Source organism: Argentina anserina, chromosome 4 (assembly GCF_933775445.1).
Source record: "Argentina anserina chromosome 4, drPotAnse1.1, whole genome shotgun sequence".
Lineage (NCBI taxonomy): Eukaryota > Viridiplantae > Streptophyta > Magnoliopsida > Rosales > Rosaceae > Argentina > Argentina anserina.
In genome coordinates this window covers 23,993,219-24,009,924 of record NC_065875.1, presented here as the reverse complement: position 1 = coordinate 24,009,924, position 16,706 = coordinate 23,993,219, and the positions used below count along the sequence as shown (strand labels likewise).

The following is a 16,706-nucleotide window of genomic DNA, read 5'->3' as shown; positions in this document are numbered from 1 at the left end:
AGCAGCTGAATTAATTCAAGGGGAATCTGTAGGAGTTTTCAGAGGGAGTGAGATAAAAGGTCACTGTTTTCATAAAGCAAACCAATAAAACAACAAGAAATGATCGTATTAAACAGCTAAATTGACAGACTTCATAAAAGAATAACTTATGAGTAGGATTGAGATAGCTGCTGTTTGTTTTCTGTGGCCTTTGGGAGGGGAGGTGGTTGCTTGTCGGTTTTCAGTTGCTCTACATCCCATCATTTAGGTTGGATTTTTTTTTCTGTGCTTCAATTTTTAGGGCAAGAAAAAGCCACAAACTCACATCCTACTGTAACTATCTTTCAGGTAACCCCATTTTGAAAATTTCAATCTCTCAAAAAGAAGGGTCATGTCTCTGGTGATGGAGATGGAAGGGAGCATTTCCAATGAGGATCATCTTGTTGAGGACCAAAGAGGTTCACTCACTTTTCGATCTTATATTCAAATCTTGACTGTTTAGTTTGTAGATATATATGAGTAGATCATCATTGTAAATTTTGTTCAAATTGAAAATCGTCAAAATATTCATAAATGTGAATACTCATTATGAACTTGAACAGTTCATGTTTGACAATTTTTGTCCGTTCACTATTTAATCTACTTTGATACCTTAACTATTATCAAATTGGCTGAAAATTTATACAAATAATCTATTTATATAGAATTAAAATGTAAACGGTTGAGATAAAAAATATAATAAAAAAATATGTCTAATTAATAATTAAGTCTTTAGTCTTTAACAAGATAGTCCTCGTTAGAAAGACTTCTAGAGAGGGAATATGCCTCTCAATCAAAATGATGAAAGATTGATATATGAGTGGGAAATACACATTGATGATTTCTAGTGCAAAAAATGTACATCAATTGAAAAGAGAAGTAGTCCATTTTGGGAGGCCCCAAAGCATCAGAGTAGCTTGATAATAGACAAGTGGACCAATATACAAACAAGTGGGTTTTGTTCTTCTTACATCATCTGATTTAGACCCTCTTTCCTTTCCTTCACTCATTGACAAACTTGTGATTAGGTTTTTCGTTACTCATCCCCAGTTGGCTGTTCATCAAAGACCCCTTCTTCTTTCATCAAATGTATAAACGTACAAACAATGAATTTGAACAGAGTTTGTTAACATCCATCATGTGGTGCAATTTTAACGTATTGAAACAGCCAATGAAGCATCAATGCATCATTAAGGCCTATCAAACCTGAAATCAAACCTAAAATATGTTCCATTATGTGGGTAAAATATGACCCTAAATGTGTGGAGTGCCCACCCGCAACCGCAATCTGTCTTGAGCGTTTATTTCGTTGAGAGCATTCTATTGAAGTTAGACACTCAACTCTTCTTAAAATTCGTACTTTTCACATTTATTCAATGTACCGAGATGCAAGTAACCCAATATTTATCATGTCATCTTAAACATTGATATTTTATACTAAAATTTGACTTTCATTTCGTTTTTGTCAATAATTTGTATAATGTTAGGTACACTCTGCAATTCTGTATAGATTTTCTTTGTAACTTTTGCTTGGAAGGTCTGTCCAGAACTCATAAGTTCATTACCAATATGAATTTTGACATGAACAACCATGTACCCACCAAAAAAATAACATCAAGAGTTCAAGACTTCAGGACCAACAAGCTAATTTTCTAATGACCAATTAAGTTTGTCTCAAAATCACAAGAAATCAACTTGCACTTGCTAAAGCTTTGATATGCCAAAAGTAGATCAACATAATTGGATTGAATTATTGTCCTTATTCACTATGAATTAGTACTGGTAGGCCTCAAGTCTTGGATCCAATGAATCAAACTGAAAGTCTTTTTGAATCCTTAAACTAAAAGACTGTCTAAATTTAACAATATGCCAAATGCCTTTTTAGCCCAGAACTCAGAAATGGCAAACATAAATCCAACAATTAATTGATATATGTAATAAATAAACACCAGGTGATTATATCACTCACATGGACTTCCATTGCCTTGTCTCCAACCATTTACTTTAGCTTTTATACCATCCACCTATATTTCTACTTTTCTTGATTATTTTCCTCTCCAATCATTAGAGGTTTTGTTTGAAATTCTTTTGTTTTCAATAGAACTTCTAGTTACTTGTCTTCAACTTCCTTCTACTAAATTTAGAATGTAAATTGAGAATGCCAAGTTACAATAGATTAGGGAAGACTGGATTATATGCCACTTGATGCAAGATGTTAGACTATGTTCTAGTTTAACGACTTGCTAAAATAATCATTGATTTCATTTCCCATTTGCAATATGAAAGATTAAATTGATAGGTAGAGGAGAATAACTTGGTGAATTGAAGTTACTTCCCCACACGTTTGTATTTTATATCTCAACTTTCCCAACCAATCATTTCATTGACAAATTTGAAGTGAGGTTTGCGTTAATGTTGCTTTCAGCCATAACAACATTGACTAATAGGGCATATTTTGTTGGCTTTCTGATAATATGAGAAACAAGCTTGCAACTCTATCACCCAGTTAATATATTCCCTGGGAAACCTTAAGATCTAGAGCTGAGATGAAATGTTGAGGAAGCATATTGAACCAGAGGCATATGTGAAGAAGCAAACTATTAGACTTTGAATGGGTTTCAAGACTCAAAATTAGTTTTGAACTCCATATTAGTGTTACATACGCAATCTATGTTTCCAAGCTATAACTTTATGGGATCAATTAGGACCACCAGCAGAAGGAGAGAAAATAGGACCACCGAACTGCATAAGAGACTTTTTTTTTTAAGTTAAGAACACCAAAATCTTAATCATGTCTTTAGGCTTTAGCTCGGGTAGAGCATATAACAAATGATCAATAAGCCTTTAAGGTATATTCATGTACTTAGCTTGTAGAATGATTGGCACACCTTCTATGAAAATGAGCAATCTTCATATAGTTTATGTCAAACTAGCTAGATAACCATTATATCTAGTAATATTGTATAAACTGTGAAGTTGATCTGCTTAATATGTAGATAATCGAACTCATGGTTATGAGAAGAGAATATAGTGCAGACATGTCGATCAATACATGATCATATAACTACTTCTAGAAATACAATGCCATTAGGTAAAAGGAATGAAAACAATAGATGATTGTTTGGTCAAATTTGGTTGTTCCTGAAAAAGCGATATGAGGTTCACATCTAAAATTAAATGACAATGGATGGAGTGACCCAAACCCTTATAAACTCATAGGATATATCTCAATTTCCAATGTGAGATGTATATTCTCAACATGCTCTCGCACGTATGGTGAATTTCAATCTATACACGTAGACAACATTTTGGGTGATATGAAGTTCGTATAGTCATTTGGGCTTCATACGTGGACGTGGGCAACCAGCTCTGATACTATGATAAAGTAATATGTGGTTCACATCCAAAACTAATTGTCCATGAATAAAATAATCCAAACTCTTATAAACTCACAGGTTATGTCTCATTTTCCCATATTGGATGTATATTCTCAAGAGCTCCCTCTCTCATTCAATAACTCAATAATTGTGAAGAAGAGGTCGACAACGAAGGAACTAAGCTTAATGAGCTCAAATTAAGGATGCTGAAAGTTTCCATTATAGTGGAATCAAAGGGTATGATATAGAAGACCATGAAAAGAATATATTTGCTTGTATATTTGATCATTGGAGTAACAGTTAAGTACAGTGTCCTTATCAACTAATAGAAAAAATAAAGTATCGTATACTTTGTTTTAAACAGAAAAAGAATAAGTGGGAAGAAGAAGAAGCAGCTAGTGCTGAAGTTGAGAAGTTGCTCTCAAAATCTAGTTGAATGGCATTTGAGCAAGGAGAGCATTATCAGAGGTGTCAATATCTTTTTAGTTTCTTTGTGATGAAATAGTCAAAGTCTTAAACTTAGAATGGAGGGAGTGATCACCACTGGAATGTATGTTACTTGTCAGCATCAGCCAAAGCCGTAGTTTCATGATTGGGGGGGGGGGGGGGGTGTTGATTTATATTGTTTGCTTGGGGCTATCCAATTACTGGATTAGTGGGTTCTATTATTGCATTATTTACTCACTAATCATGGGTTTGCCATGCTAATTTGTGTTCTCAAACAATGTGCATGTCTTCCTAGCCTCCTAGGTACAACCGGACAACTCGTATTAGTTGAAGAATACGTGGATCTAAGTAGGTGATGGTTATTAGACACATACGTCAAATGATTATACACAATATAATTGTGTGTATCGCTGCTTTTGGGGAGACAAGCAAGTGAAGCAACAACAATTTCAAATGTATGCAAGCAAACAAAAATAAAGGAAACAAGATTCATCAATGGAGCATTGAAAGAATCATATTATTGGTACATGTTGTATTTTAGTCAAATTTTAAGAGAATGCAATCTATACTCTAGTGTATTCAGGTATCAAGTTTTTCTTTAATGTATATTGTTGATATATTAATTTTATTTTTAACTTATGTAACTTCAAAAAAATATAAATAATAAGATAAACGTTTACGATAAATTTATAATTTAAAAAATTTACGACATCAAAACATTTCAATAACTCTGAAATTGACATGATTCTACATGTGATGAGCTTGTTCTTATGGCTCGAAGTATATGTCTGAACATATATTCGACGAAAAGTTTTCAAACAAGACATTTCGAGGCCTAAAACACTCTGCAAGTATAATTTGACATCAAAACTCTAACTAACTCAACCAAGTGTTTTATTAGAGAATGAAACTTGACTTAAAAGGCGAATACATCCGGAATTCGTTAAACCCTATTTTCTAGGTCTCCATTAAATTTTGTTGGTCAGGTTGGATATGTTGGTTCACTACCATAATGGAACACAGTGAAACAAGACAATTGTCCTCCTCACACAAAGACGAGTGTTCATCCTCTTTGGTTCTCAATCAAACAGGTGGGCAACCTTTAATCAAGCTTTATTACCAAAAAAAACCTTTAATCAAACTCTCTGCTCTAGTTTATTTCCCAACATCCGACTCTGACATTTTTATTTTCTCTTAATTTATTTCTTTATGTGCTTTTGTCTCTTCCACTCAGTAAGCAGAGAATATAGCACAGACGGATTTTCTCTGATAAAAGAAAAGAACAGCGAGAGAGAATTAAGGGCTTTTTTTTTTTCATGTGTTTGGTTTTATCCGTTTTACTTTGAGAGAGAGAGAGGTGTTTTCATCTGTGTGTTTTGTCACGATCATTGGATGCACGTGGAAACCCAGAAGGTAAATAAATTCCGTCTAAACTTCTAGCGAATGAAGTTGTATTTTATTCTAATATGACTAAATGGATTATAGAGAAGTAATATGAAATATATTTGATGATCATCATCATCACCATCACCCTTATATATATATATATATATTATATAATTATCTGGTGTTGATACCCATCTTCCACCTTCGTCTGTTTCCTACTTCTCTCTGCCACCCCTTCTCTGTCTTCTCTCTTCTTCTTCTTCTTCTTCTTCTTCTTTGTAAGCATCTGCTTCTTATTTCTTTATTTCTGTTTTGCTGTCTCTGCCATTTCTGTTTTCAGTTTCTGTATTCTTAATTGGCATGGCATTATGTGTTTCTTTTGTGTTCTTTGTGTTTTCTGAGTTCCATGCTGTAATGGGATGTTTGGTCAGGTTGTTTTGTGATCTGGGTATATCTGCTTTTGCTCTGAAATTCCTTAAATTTTGAAACTTTACGGTTTGTGAAGATCTTTAGGTTGTGATCGTCATTACCCTTTGGTTTGGACTCAATTATGCACACACTGATTGACTATCAGTCTATCACTATTTGTTTTCTGTGTTTCATTGGAATTATGAAGCTTGGGATATAGGTTTTTATTTTCCCTAATGTCATTCAAAGCTCATGAGTTGCAAGTGGATGGCTTTATCAGTTTTAGTCCCTCTTTCTTCTAGACCTTGAGTTTTCCTGGTCTTTTTTATTTTATTTTTTATAGCAGAAATTGAAATGTGAGCTCTCTCTATATTGTATTTGAATGCCGATCTTTGTTTGTGGCCATAAGGTGTCAAACTCGTGGGGAAGCATGGCTCTTTCTGGGGATCGCAAAGATAGAGAGTTGAAAGTCCATGAAAGTTTGGATGAGCTTAGCACTGTTTTAGCAGACTACATTGCTGAAATATCAGAGGCAGCGGTGAAGGAGCGGGGCGTCTTTGCAATGGCTATATCTGGTGGCTCTCTCATTGGCTTAATGAGGTATCAATTTTTCCTTTTCCAAAGTTTGGTTCCTTTTGCCTTGTGAATCTTTTGTTGATGTATTGTTAATGGTGGAAAAGCAGAAAACTGTGTGAAGCTCCTTATAACAAGACTGTAGACTGGGCCAAGTGGTATATTTTTTGGGCTGACGAGCGTGTTGTGGCAAAAAATCATGTTGATAGCAATTACAAGCTCGCAAAGGATCAGTTTTTTTCTAAGGTACTATTCATATGTCGTCGTCGCTTTTCCAGTCCATTGCAGTCTGTAGTTTGATCTTGTTCTGAATGATACAGCGGAAAAAGTAAACTTTATAGGTTGGTTTAATTTGATGATTCATCGTGACGCTCCCCGCTCTCCATTGGAAGACCAAACTAAGGGAAAAACGTGGCATGAAAAGGGATGTGATTTTTGTTCTAGTCGTAGGGGTTGAGCAGAGGTCTGAATTGAGCAGATTTCTAGTATATGCAGTTTCCGTCCTGCTGTGTAGTTTACAATATTTCTAGTTAACTTCCAATTCCATTCACATTTTGATTCCATTTCATCAATGTTTACTCCTGCAACCAAATGCTTTCTTATACTGTTATCCAACAATTGTCAGCCAGATTGAGAATGCTCTACAGAGTCTGGTTTGTAGTCTTGGAACCTGTTGCTGAAGTCTATAATTTGGCTAACATCTTCAAATCACTTTTAGAACCACCTTATAGATTGCAGCTATTTCTGGTAGCGGTTATTCAAGTTAAACAAATTTTGTAGATACTGTTGGCTTTCAGCTGAAGGATCAGTCCTGCAGATTATGTGGGTTATTTCTGTGGTCATTTCTTCCCTCTTACCATGAGGCTACTTCAGTAAAAACCTTCCTTTCCTTTACTTCCAATTTCCGTGGCAACCTATATTATTCATGAAACGGTTCCGATCAACTGATTTCTGAATAGCTTGGGGTTGACTGCACCTTTCTGCTTTCTTATCACTCGAATAGAGTCCTGCCACAGCACCTTAACCCTTCTCTATATTAGCACCCTCTCGTTAGTAACATTATCAGCTTAAAGCTGGTTATCACTGCATTTCTCTATATTGTGCAAGGCAAAGCCATCTTGGGTGACCTTTTCTCATCATCTACTTAATTTCCATTGCGTAGTGTTCCAAACGGACCTGTGGTGTAAAAGCCGGTCATTCTTTGGGAAGAGTTTCTACTTTTCATGGTGCAGATCTGAGAAAATAATAGTTTGGTGTTACAAATTCAAGACTGAAGCCTTTAACTGTTTCATAGCTTCATCAGAATTCAGTTATTGTAATAAGTTCTTACAATTTCTGAACCGGCCACTGTTATCTGATGATGTCTACCATTGACCTTAAATGTATTCTAATTTAAAACTGGTATTGAGCATCCTATCATTCTTGTAAAAAATATTATGTAACAAATCAGATCAAAACTTTAAAGTCTGTAGATTGAAGAGGTGGTTCATGAACTTGCCCCTATGGTTCTATGCGTTTATTTTATACAGTTTACTTACTAGAAAGTATAAATCATGCTACAGCTACTTAAGCTATGTGCTGAACTTTGATCACGTCTTTGTGGTAATCCTTCGCATGCTACCATGTATTTTGTATCAGCTGAAAGTGATTTAAAGTATGATTATTCTGATCATTGCTGAATATAATTGCACATTACATCATTCAGTATTAGAGAACAGATTACCAAAGTCTTTTCTGAGCTTTGCCTTCTCTTTCATCGGAGTTTTTTATTTAACAACGTGGCTAGTTTTACAAGAATGCTAATTTTAATTGTGCTAGTTTTCATTATCCATCTGTATCCTCATGCTCCTTTGCTTTTGATTTACACAGGTACCTATTATTCCCAGTCATGTGCATTCCATTAATGATTCAGTGTCAGCAGAGGAGGCTGCTGATGAGTATGAATTTGTTATTCGACAGTTGGTGAAATCTCGTGTGATCAGTGTGTCCGATATAAGTGACTGCCCCAAGTTTGACCTTGTGCTCCTAGGAATGGGATCCGACGGCCATGTTGCCTCGCTATTCCCTAACCACTCTGTGCTCGAGGAGAAAGATGAGTGGGTAACCTATCTAACTGATTCCCCCAAACCTCCACCTGAGAGAATCACATTCACATTGCCTGTCATCAACTCAGCTTCCAACGTTGCCATAGTTGTGACAGGTGAAAGCAAAGCAGAGGCTGTACACCTTGCAGTTGATGGTGTGGATCCGAATTCCCCATCAGTGCCTGCAGGGCTTGTCCAGCCACTGAAGGGGAATTTGGTGTGGTTTATGGATAAACCAGCAGCCTCAAAACTCATCGGCTACCAAATTTCCGAGTAGGATCAATTCCTTCATGTATGTAAAAAGGGATTCGACACATGTGGTTCCATTTCTTTTTCCTCTAGTCACCTTTTGTGTTGATCTCCCGTTTTGCCTTGTCTTCCACTCTTCTTTGATGGGGGGTCGGAGAAGTCTTAGTATACCCTTTTGTAAGAAGAGGCAGATAAAGCTGGGTCCTTTATGCAAAAGCCATTTCTGGTTCTACAATTCTACTTGCTAGTAGGAATTACTGAACATTAGACAGAATTCTCTACTGGAGCCAGACTGGCATTTCGAAGAGTTCATGTATATTCAGCAAGAGCCAATTTTTCTGTTGGAAACATGTTTTATATGTGTTTTTGCTTGCTTCTATTTTGGTGCTGTTCTCATTAACAGGCTGTAACTCTTACTCAAAAACATGGACAGATCATAAGGCATATGCTGGATAGATTTGGCCATGAGCTATTGAGCTTAGAGACCACATCACATCTTATGTCAACCAAATGGGGAAGTGGAAGCTACCTAAGGATAAGCCTGAAAGGAACATTAAACTACACTTTAAATTCAGGATCAACACAAAACCATGTTATGATCGGCGACCTAAGCTGCTCATAATGAGGTTTGAGTGTTTGACATCACCTTGTTCATCACCTAACCTCAACCACCCCAGTTTAAGTAATGAAAACTACATATAACTGATATTTTTTCAAAACAGTGACACTAAAGCGTGTGAGATGAATACTCTATCAGGATAAGATTAGGATAACCCAACATATTTCAATCATTTAATGTCTCCAAAACAGTCCAAGTTCTTTTGAGTTTTGACTCGAGACAAAGTAACACCAGTAAAAGTCTGCATATATTGACAGATCACAGGTTTCTTCATATATATTTTTTTTTCACAAAATTAAGGACTAAAGCACACGAGCAAATTCTTATTTTGCCAGTGCTTGAACTACCAGAATTCAGAGATATAGACTTCATCTTTTTCTTTACTGATTATCCAAAGTGAGAAAACAAGGAAAATAATAAAGCTGCAAGCCTGGTAAAGACGTGCAGCTCTTATAAATTGCACTAGGCTTTAAATCTTTGCTTGTGAAGGCTATCTGTCACATACAAAATTTGGGAAGCAAAACCGAAGCTAAGCTACAACTCATCTACATTCTAGTAAAGGAAAGCAAAATCACTCGGTTAACTCTGAGACATAATAAAATCTTTTTGTCAGGCAAGGACCTCATCCGGTAAGGTGCGATATTCTGTTTCTGTTACGGACCTTATACCATCTGGATCAAGAGCCACTTCTTCCATATCATCTCTAGGAGGGAATCCTCTTGATCGCGCGAGCAACCATTGATCAATGACCCCACAGTCAATTGCATACTTGATCGAGTGCTCCAAATATTCTCTATCAGTAACTAGATGTGGTTGAACTGTCAACATTCTCATGAGAGCTGAAATGAAATAAAATCAAAAGTTAGGACTTGGGACAAGGGGAGTTATATACTGGAAGAAAATAATGCTCATCTTAGGTTCTCAAGGTATAAGTTATTGCCATCCGTAAAAACAATATTCCAACTTATTTCCACAATTGACCAGTTTATCACTAATAATTTGTGTCATATAAAGTTGTCATATTGTAATCTATTACAGCTCTGTCATAATTCAATTACTCTATTTATGGCAAGATAAATTGCAAGATGAACCGATGATCATTCCTTATATCGTCAACTTGCATTATTTAAAATAAGAAGATCGAGTTGACATGTACTACAATAAGAAACGGCTTCTTCAAACACGAACTATAATGATATAGGTAAACATTCATTCTAACATAGTTATATAAGTGATGCCATAATAGCCATGAGATGAAGATAAGAGTATCTCTTCATCAATGAATTCACATCCACCTTGAAGCTTAACAGAAGGCATGTATTTCTTTTTAATTTTTTCATTTGGAGTTCAAAGTGGATATAGCTAGAGGCCTGTCTGCGAATATATTGTTTGAATCTGCACTATTCCCCTTAAGCGATTAACTATATTGGACCACTACAGGCTTTTCCTAAAGGTAGCATTATGAAGCACAATAAAGGTTCCAATTATAAAGTTCTGGTAGTTGGCAGCCATATGAAGGGTTAAGCAGACTCTACATGAAGGAGGGTTATCCACTCTCATTCTGAAAATATTATAAGATAGGTTTGATCAGATGTAACGTTTAATGGATGGAGATCACAAGAGTGTACCTGCAACAATACCATCTCCAGATGCTGACATATCAGATGTGTAAGGGCTGATAGGGGGATCTTCCATCCCATTAACAGTGCCATCATGCTCCTTCGTATAGTAATGTATCTTAGAAGTTCCATTTGTTACAAACAAAACCTTAAGGTCTTCATGCCAAAGTGGTGCAACTGTTTCTGGTTTATAGTGAACAAACTTCGATCTGGCATTATTTTTGGTGTCAAATTCCTCAGAAGGCTGGACTCCACATAGGAATTCAAGCTCTTGCTTAGTAACTTCAATAAAATCTGAAAGATTCCAGACTTGTTGGATGAACAACTTGGTTTCTTCAGAAGACTGCCATAACGGTAATGGAAGGTTTACATCGTAGAAAACAACTCCGCCTAGCTTCTTTGAAATTTTGATTGCTTGGAGTGTAGTTGACCTCATGTTTTGATCAAGCAGAGAATGTGTGTTGAAGTAGAACATCTTAGCCTGCATGATAGGTTGTTATAAGTTGTTTGTGACAGAAAGCATTTAAAATTCTTATAATGCTTACACATTAAATTACATTTTTTAATCATGTCCAAGTTTCTTTATTATCTGATACTTACTAAGTTACATGTGAGAAACTTCGCAAGCCGAGTTGCATTATAAGTATATTTGCACATAGTAATCACAATATCGAATGCAGCCCCCAAACATTACAACCAAAATAAAGCAAAACTAACTAGAATCAAAGAAATGCTTTGCGTGGCTGTTTCTAAATCCAATTACCAGGACTTACATGAGTTCAGTATCATGCATTATCAATTGGCATCATATGAGATATACAAACTATCAATGAGAAATAAGTTAATTTATTTTTATAGGAGAACGTTTTACCTCCTTCAGCACATCCATGTTGATCTCTGACTTTGATAGAGAATCCTCAGCACAGGGTTTGACACAAGTCAACCTCAAGCGACTTCTTTTACCAATCTTCATCTGTGATACAGCAGTTGCCCTTCTACTATCCATGCGAACCGACCGGGTTTGAACATTGTTGGCGTTCATATAATATAACATGGCCTTGCCATAGTCATCATCTCCAAGTTTTCCCATGAAAGCAACCTTGCCACCCAAGCTTGCGAGAGCAATAGCCACACTGCCTGCAGATCCCCCAGGAGACCTAATGAACTTTTGAGGGGCCCATAATGCATCTTTCTTTCTTTCATGTATTTCATAATCTAAGAGTCTGTTGGCTGGCCTTCCCGATGGCACAAAAGCATGTTGCGCAGCTCCAAAGCAACATACAAGAGGAGGCCAACCATAAGTATAGCCGATATCCTCTCCATCCTCTATTTCCAATTCTAGCTCATCCTCACTCTCGTCCTTGACATCTAAAACAAATGTCAACTCCTCAGCATCACTAACTTCAGCTTCACTAACTTGATTCTCAATTTCATCAACCTTCTTCTTAGTTCTTCTCTTCCTCACCTTCTTCTCAGTTTGATCTTCCTCCACACTTACCGAAGCAGATACAACTAGAACACGTAATGTCACCAGTTCAGCACATTCAACCCAATAATCTATACATAATAATACAAAAACATAAATAAGGGAGTATACCTTTCCTACGTCTTCCCCGGGTTTTCTTTGGCTCTTCACCTGCATCTTCATCACTCGAAACATCACTATCCGATGCTGTCTTCTTCCGAGTCCGCTTAGAAGTCCTAGTTGTCTTCTTCTTCTTCAGCACAACCTCCTCTTCATCCACTCCATCTAGACCTGAATCCTCTGAATTGTTTACCTTTTTAGACATAGCTGCAAGGCCCCATTTTTTACTGTGCAATCTAAGACCCTGAAGTTGCACTAAACTGAGAGACGGCTTATTGGGCCAATCCAAATGGCACCTGCAAATATCAATGAACAATTTCACTATCAAAACCATCACTAATGATACAACTAAGTGTAGGGTTTTAGAGGTTTAAGTAAATAATGGTCCTTTTTAGGGGTTTTTCTGATTTCAAATCCTCAATAAAAGCTTGAAACTTTGAAGACCCAGAAAGATCGTTCATTTATCGTTTCTACTCAGTAGGGGATAGCCTACTGGATAAGATGAAACACTTCATGATTGAATAAAGAGAGAGAACTTGAGAAAGTGAGAGAGAGAAAGAGAACCTGGGTAACTGTAGAAAGTGTGGGAAAGATAGTAACGCCATGGATGAGCTCAAGTCGCAAGCTGCTCCAACTATTGGGTGTTAGCCATGGAAGAAGCTTCTAACTTTTCTAAGTTCTAACTGATAAGCGTGTTCCTTCAACTCTCGAGTAGAGCTTAACGGGAGAGAGACAGCTTTGCACGTGCCAAGAGGGCGCTAACACGTGGGAGCTAACTATTTCCTCAACTATGCTTGCGCGGATTGACAAATTTAGAGCTTCAAATCTGCAATACTTCTGCTGGATACTCTAACAAAGTGGGTGTTTCATAAAAAGTGCACGAGGCAATCGAATTTGAGACCTTATTTTGCACGGTTGTGATAAGTAGTATTATGTTATAACACATGATTCTTCATGCAAAGAATATACAAGTCAGGTTAACAGAGCCAAGTGGTAATCTAAAGTGGTAATCTAACACAAGCTGGAAACAGAGTTAAGAGTCATCCATTTCAACTGGTATCAAAGAAGCTAAGGTCCGACCATACAGTGATCATCGAAACCAAGTCAAAACCGATTCAACAGTTCTCCATAAGGATGCCTGTCTATCTATGTGAAACTAACACTCAAGTACATGTTTCATCGGAATGATTTTACAACCGAGCTTAACGAATGACTGGGATTTGACAAAACTACACAACTATCTTCTTTCGATGCCTCGCCTGAAAGCAACGGAACTAGCCCTCTTGTTTCAGAACCTCTGCTTCAGCCATTGCCATGGGGTCATTCTTGATCCCGCTTTCCTCTTCTTTCTCCCCGTCTCGCTCTTGCGTCATCTTTTTCCTGTGCAGCTCCTCCGCAGCCTCCATTGCGGCCTTGTTCTCCTTCTGCATCTGCAGCATTTCCTCCTCCTGTTGCTGTCGCTCAAACCACGTGTCTGCATCTGCCCAAACTGAAACAACACAACACCAAACCAATGCATATCAGCACCACATTACTTATCAAGCCCGATCGCAAATAGGTAACATCACATTGCAAGAATGAACACAATCATCTACCTACCTAAACTAAGTGTCTTGATCAAATATAATCCGTCAGCTTCAAAGATGTTATCATATCGCTTTCGATCTTTCTACTCTTCGAATCTTTGTAGCATAATTATAGCTTACATTCTTCACTCTTTACTTAATTTCAGAACTTCAAAGCAAAATGACTACATGAATGGAGAGTTCAATTTGACTAACCTAATGTTGAATTATAAACCCTAAACGCCCAAATCAATTGGAAAAACCCTAACCCTAGAAATTGAAAACAAATTGAATAGAGAGAAGAGTACTTACTGGGCTGAGCGGCCCAACCCTGCTCACCGCCCTTGATCTTCTCGGGGAGGGCGTAGTTGACGGTGAGGACGCGGCCGAAGAGCTCGGCGCCGTCCATGTTGTCCATGGCGGCGGCGGCGTCTTCTCTCTCCAAAAAAGTGACGAAGCCGAAGGAGCGGTGCTTCTGGGTGGCCAGATCGAGCGGCGTCTTGACGTCTTTGATGTCGCCGAAGGGAATGAAAGCCGAGTGAAGAATCGACTCGTTCACCTCCTCCGCTAAGCCTCCGACGTACAGAGTGTTCTTCTGCACTTGCTGCGCCATTCTTGCTTCTTCTCCCTATTTCGATTTACAGTGATGCTTCTTCTTTTGGGCTGCCGTTTATATATGATTTACATTAACCTAATTTGGAATCAAGAATAATCATGAATCTAAGACAAGTAGAATGAGAGAGAAGACTCCTCAAGAATCTATGTTCAGAAACTTGATTCTTGATGGAGAGATGGAAACTACTGAACTACACCAATTATGATTCCTACATGTGTCGAGGCATGTATACTTTTAACCAGAATCAAAATATTCTTTATCCGATAATTATTCTCTTCGTGAAAACATGTCCAGATTGTAAGTCTGTAAAAATGTCATACATGAAAATCCATTATCCATAAAATGACCCCTGAATCACAACATGCAAGTTCCCAGTACTTGTAATCATATAACCATGGCCAATGGGCCGCTTTCTCTCAATTACTACTCACCTAATTATTCCAAAATTGTGACTACTTTCCTTCCGAGTATTGAATCACTTCTTGCGCAAATACAAGATGCCAACCACAACAGAGATACCCACAACAGCTGCAGGAACAGCCCAGTATTGCTTTGTCAGGGTCATGAGCTTCTCAGGATAACTAGTTGGTTGATCCTCGAGAGCGGTGTCCGTGGTGTCGACGTCTGTGTCGAGCTCCCCAATGCACATGGTTTCCATCAGCTCCTTTGCACTTTTGCTATGCCCAGCATCTTCAAACTCGTCAGTGGCATCTTGGCCTGAAATGGAAACAATAACCAAGTCATATCGCTACATGATATCTGCAAATACATTCCCCCCTTTATCTGTAATAAATTCTTGATGTTGAAGTCAATCAGATTGGATTGGAATACGGAATCTCAAAAGGAAGATAAGATGTATACCTGTTGTAGCAAGGATTACATCATCTCCACCAGGGTGATCATCCATATATGTTGACACATCATATACCTGCAATTAGCAAATGCTGCTTAAGTACAATAGTTCACCATGGAGAGTGATATGAAACAATGACCATATACAGATTACAACTTGACGTTCTTTAAAAATATGTTTAACCCACAAGCAATGGGAATCAGAACCAGAATCAGAATAGATACACAATCAAAATAGCTCTGACACTAGGAAATGTCGCCTTGGTAGAAAACCTCGTTATTGTATCTATGGGATTGTTATCATTCTGCAAACACAAAATTCAGATGACAAAAGACACCCAAATACTGACCACATCCCAACTCCAATATATAAACTTATCAAACTGCCAAACTCAGATAGCAAACACAAACCACCTATCCACATGAACAGCTGCAATGTAACAGTATGCACTGTAGTATAGAAGCCGCATCAACGATTGCAGTTATTTGTCCAGGGGGAAGTCTACTTATCCATTCCCCAGTTGAATTTCATGATAACCTGGCCATCTATTCATCTCTATCTATACGATTATCATTCATACTAATTTGACAACCCCATCAATCCGCATATCGCTCATAAGTATTACGAGGACTGTTCATAAATAAGTTCACATCCTCCATTATCCATATCCTAGCCTAATAGGGCTATCCTCCCAAGTCCAACATACGGAATCGAGGAAACCCCAAACTAAGTTAGAATCACATTTGAAGTAGTTGTTAGGTGTGCGGATGCAGTGTTGAAGTTGAACGAACTACTTTGCTCTATACAGTTTAAAATTAATGTCGCAAAGTAGGTACAACTACACAGATCTGAACAGTACAGGAACACAAAAACAGCATAAACAATCCAATCGATTGTAACGTATGAAGCAAAGAAAATAAGAGAGTGATGAGATGGAGAAGAGGCGATAATAGTACACCTTGCCGTCGATGACGATCCAGCAGTCGTCTTTGGTGTTGTGCTGCGAGGCTTCTTTCATTGTGTAGAGCTTCGTTAGGGTCGGCATCGTCTCCTTCGTCGGCTCTGGTCAACTTTTAGCTCAGACGGAGAGAGACTCCCTCAAGATTGGACACCAGATATTCTCTCTTTCTCACTTTACGGAATCTTTTAGTCGGGCTTTAATAAAGGCCCAAACTCAGCTACTGGTGTGGGCGGGAGGTTACCCTACTGAATTAGGGATATACGTTACCGTATCCGATAAGAACTCTATGGCTGGGGGGTCGTTTTAAAGATCGGTAGGTCACATCTTAAGGCATGATTTTTTACTT

At 37.6% G+C, this 16,706-nt stretch overlaps 4 protein-coding genes across 5 annotated transcripts; 1 reads left to right on the top strand and 3 right to left on the bottom strand.

The window, feature by feature from the left end:
* Positions 1–5,434: 5,434 nt before the first annotated feature.
* LOC126790798 (probable 6-phosphogluconolactonase 1) lies at positions 5,435–8,847 on the top strand. Its single transcript, XM_050517148.1, has 4 exons — positions 5,435–5,506; positions 6,046–6,236; positions 6,320–6,455; positions 8,079–8,847. Exons 2-4 carry the CDS (start codon positions 6,067–6,069, stop codon positions 8,568–8,570), a joined length of 798 nt encoding a protein of 265 aa, XP_050373105.1. The 5' UTR covers positions 5,435–5,506; positions 6,046–6,066; the 3' UTR covers positions 8,571–8,847.
* A 710-nt stretch (positions 8,848–9,557) lies between these two features.
* Positions 9,558–13,049, bottom strand: LOC126791122 (fructokinase-like 2, chloroplastic). Its single transcript, XM_050517526.1, has 5 exons — positions 12,930–13,049; positions 12,378–12,661; positions 11,652–12,292; positions 10,790–11,261; positions 9,558–10,000 (listed from the first exon to the last, which is right to left on the bottom strand). The coding sequence occupies exons 1-5, from the start codon at positions 12,968–12,970 to the stop codon at positions 9,771–9,773; spliced, it is 1,668 nt and encodes a 555-aa protein (XP_050373483.1). The 5' UTR covers positions 12,971–13,049; the 3' UTR covers positions 9,558–9,770.
* Positions 13,050–13,366: 317 nt separating this feature from the next.
* Positions 13,367–14,584, bottom strand: LOC126791086 (uncharacterized). The gene is made up of 2 exons (XM_050517491.1): positions 14,243–14,584; positions 13,367–13,854 (listed from the first exon to the last, which is right to left on the bottom strand). Exons 1-2 carry the CDS (start codon positions 14,541–14,543, stop codon positions 13,640–13,642), a joined length of 516 nt encoding a protein of 171 aa, XP_050373448.1. The 5' UTR covers positions 14,544–14,584; the 3' UTR covers positions 13,367–13,639.
* On the bottom strand, positions 14,491–16,516 carry LOC126791087 (cytochrome b5). Of its 2 annotated transcripts, XM_050517493.1 has the most exons (4): positions 16,358–16,516; positions 15,408–15,474; positions 14,978–15,263; positions 14,491–14,621 (listed from the first exon to the last, which is right to left on the bottom strand). In XM_050517493.1, the coding sequence occupies exons 1-3, from the start codon at positions 16,442–16,444 to the stop codon at positions 15,022–15,024; spliced, it is 396 nt and encodes a 131-aa protein (XP_050373450.1). In that variant the 5' UTR covers positions 16,445–16,516; the 3' UTR covers positions 14,491–14,621; positions 14,978–15,021. The 2 variants fall into 2 exon arrangements, with proteins under 2 accessions (XP_050373450.1, XP_050373449.1); XM_050517492.1 differs by lacking the exon at positions 14,491–14,621 and having other exon boundaries at positions 14,874–15,263.
* Positions 16,517–16,706: the final 190 nt, after the last annotated feature.

What these genes read in the sequence shown, in the direction of transcription:
- LOC126790798 (XM_050517148.1), top strand. Translation starts at nt 6,067, where the DNA reads ATGGCTCTTTCTGGGGATCGCAAAGATAGAGAGTTGAAAGTCCATGAA. An exon ending in TCTCTCATTGGCTTAATGAG is followed by an intron (nt 6,237 to 6,319) that starts GTATCAATTTTT and finishes GTGGAAAAGCAG; the next exon opens with AAAACTGTGTGAAGCTCCTT. An exon ending in AGGATCAGTTTTTTTCTAAG is followed by an intron (nt 6,456 to 8,078) that starts GTACTATTCATA and finishes TGATTTACACAG; the next exon opens with GTACCTATTATTCCCAGTCA.
- LOC126791087 (XM_050517493.1), bottom strand. Translation starts at nt 16,444, where the DNA reads ATGCCGACCCTAACGAAGCTCTACACAATGAAAGAAGCCTCGCAGCAC. An exon ending in GGATCGTCATCGACGGCAAG is followed by an intron (nt 15,475 to 16,357) that starts GTGTACTATTAT and finishes TGCTAATTGCAG; the next exon opens with GTATATGATGTGTCAACATA. An exon ending in TGTAATCCTTGCTACAACAG is followed by an intron (nt 15,264 to 15,407) that starts GTATACATCTTA and finishes TTTCCATTTCAG; the next exon opens with GCCAAGATGCCACTGACGAG.
- LOC126791122 (XM_050517526.1), bottom strand. Translation starts at nt 12,970, where the DNA reads ATGGCGTTACTATCTTTCCCACACTTTCTACAGTTACCCAG. An exon ending in CCGGGGAAGACGTAGGAAAG is followed by an intron (nt 12,293 to 12,377) that starts GTATACTCCCTT and finishes TACGTGTTCTAG; the next exon opens with TTGTATCTGCTTCGGTAAGT. An exon ending in TGGAGATGGTATTGTTGCAG is followed by an intron (nt 10,001 to 10,789) that starts GTACACTCTTGT and finishes ATTTCATTTCAG; the next exon opens with CTCTCATGAGAATGTTGACA.
- LOC126791086 (XM_050517491.1), bottom strand. Translation starts at nt 14,543, where the DNA reads ATGGCGCAGCAAGTGCAGAAGAACACTCTGTACGTCGGAGGCTTAGCG. An exon ending in GGGTTGGGCCGCTCAGCCCA is followed by an intron (nt 13,855 to 14,242) that starts GTAAGTACTCTT and finishes GTGTTGTTTCAG; the next exon opens with TTTGGGCAGATGCAGACACG.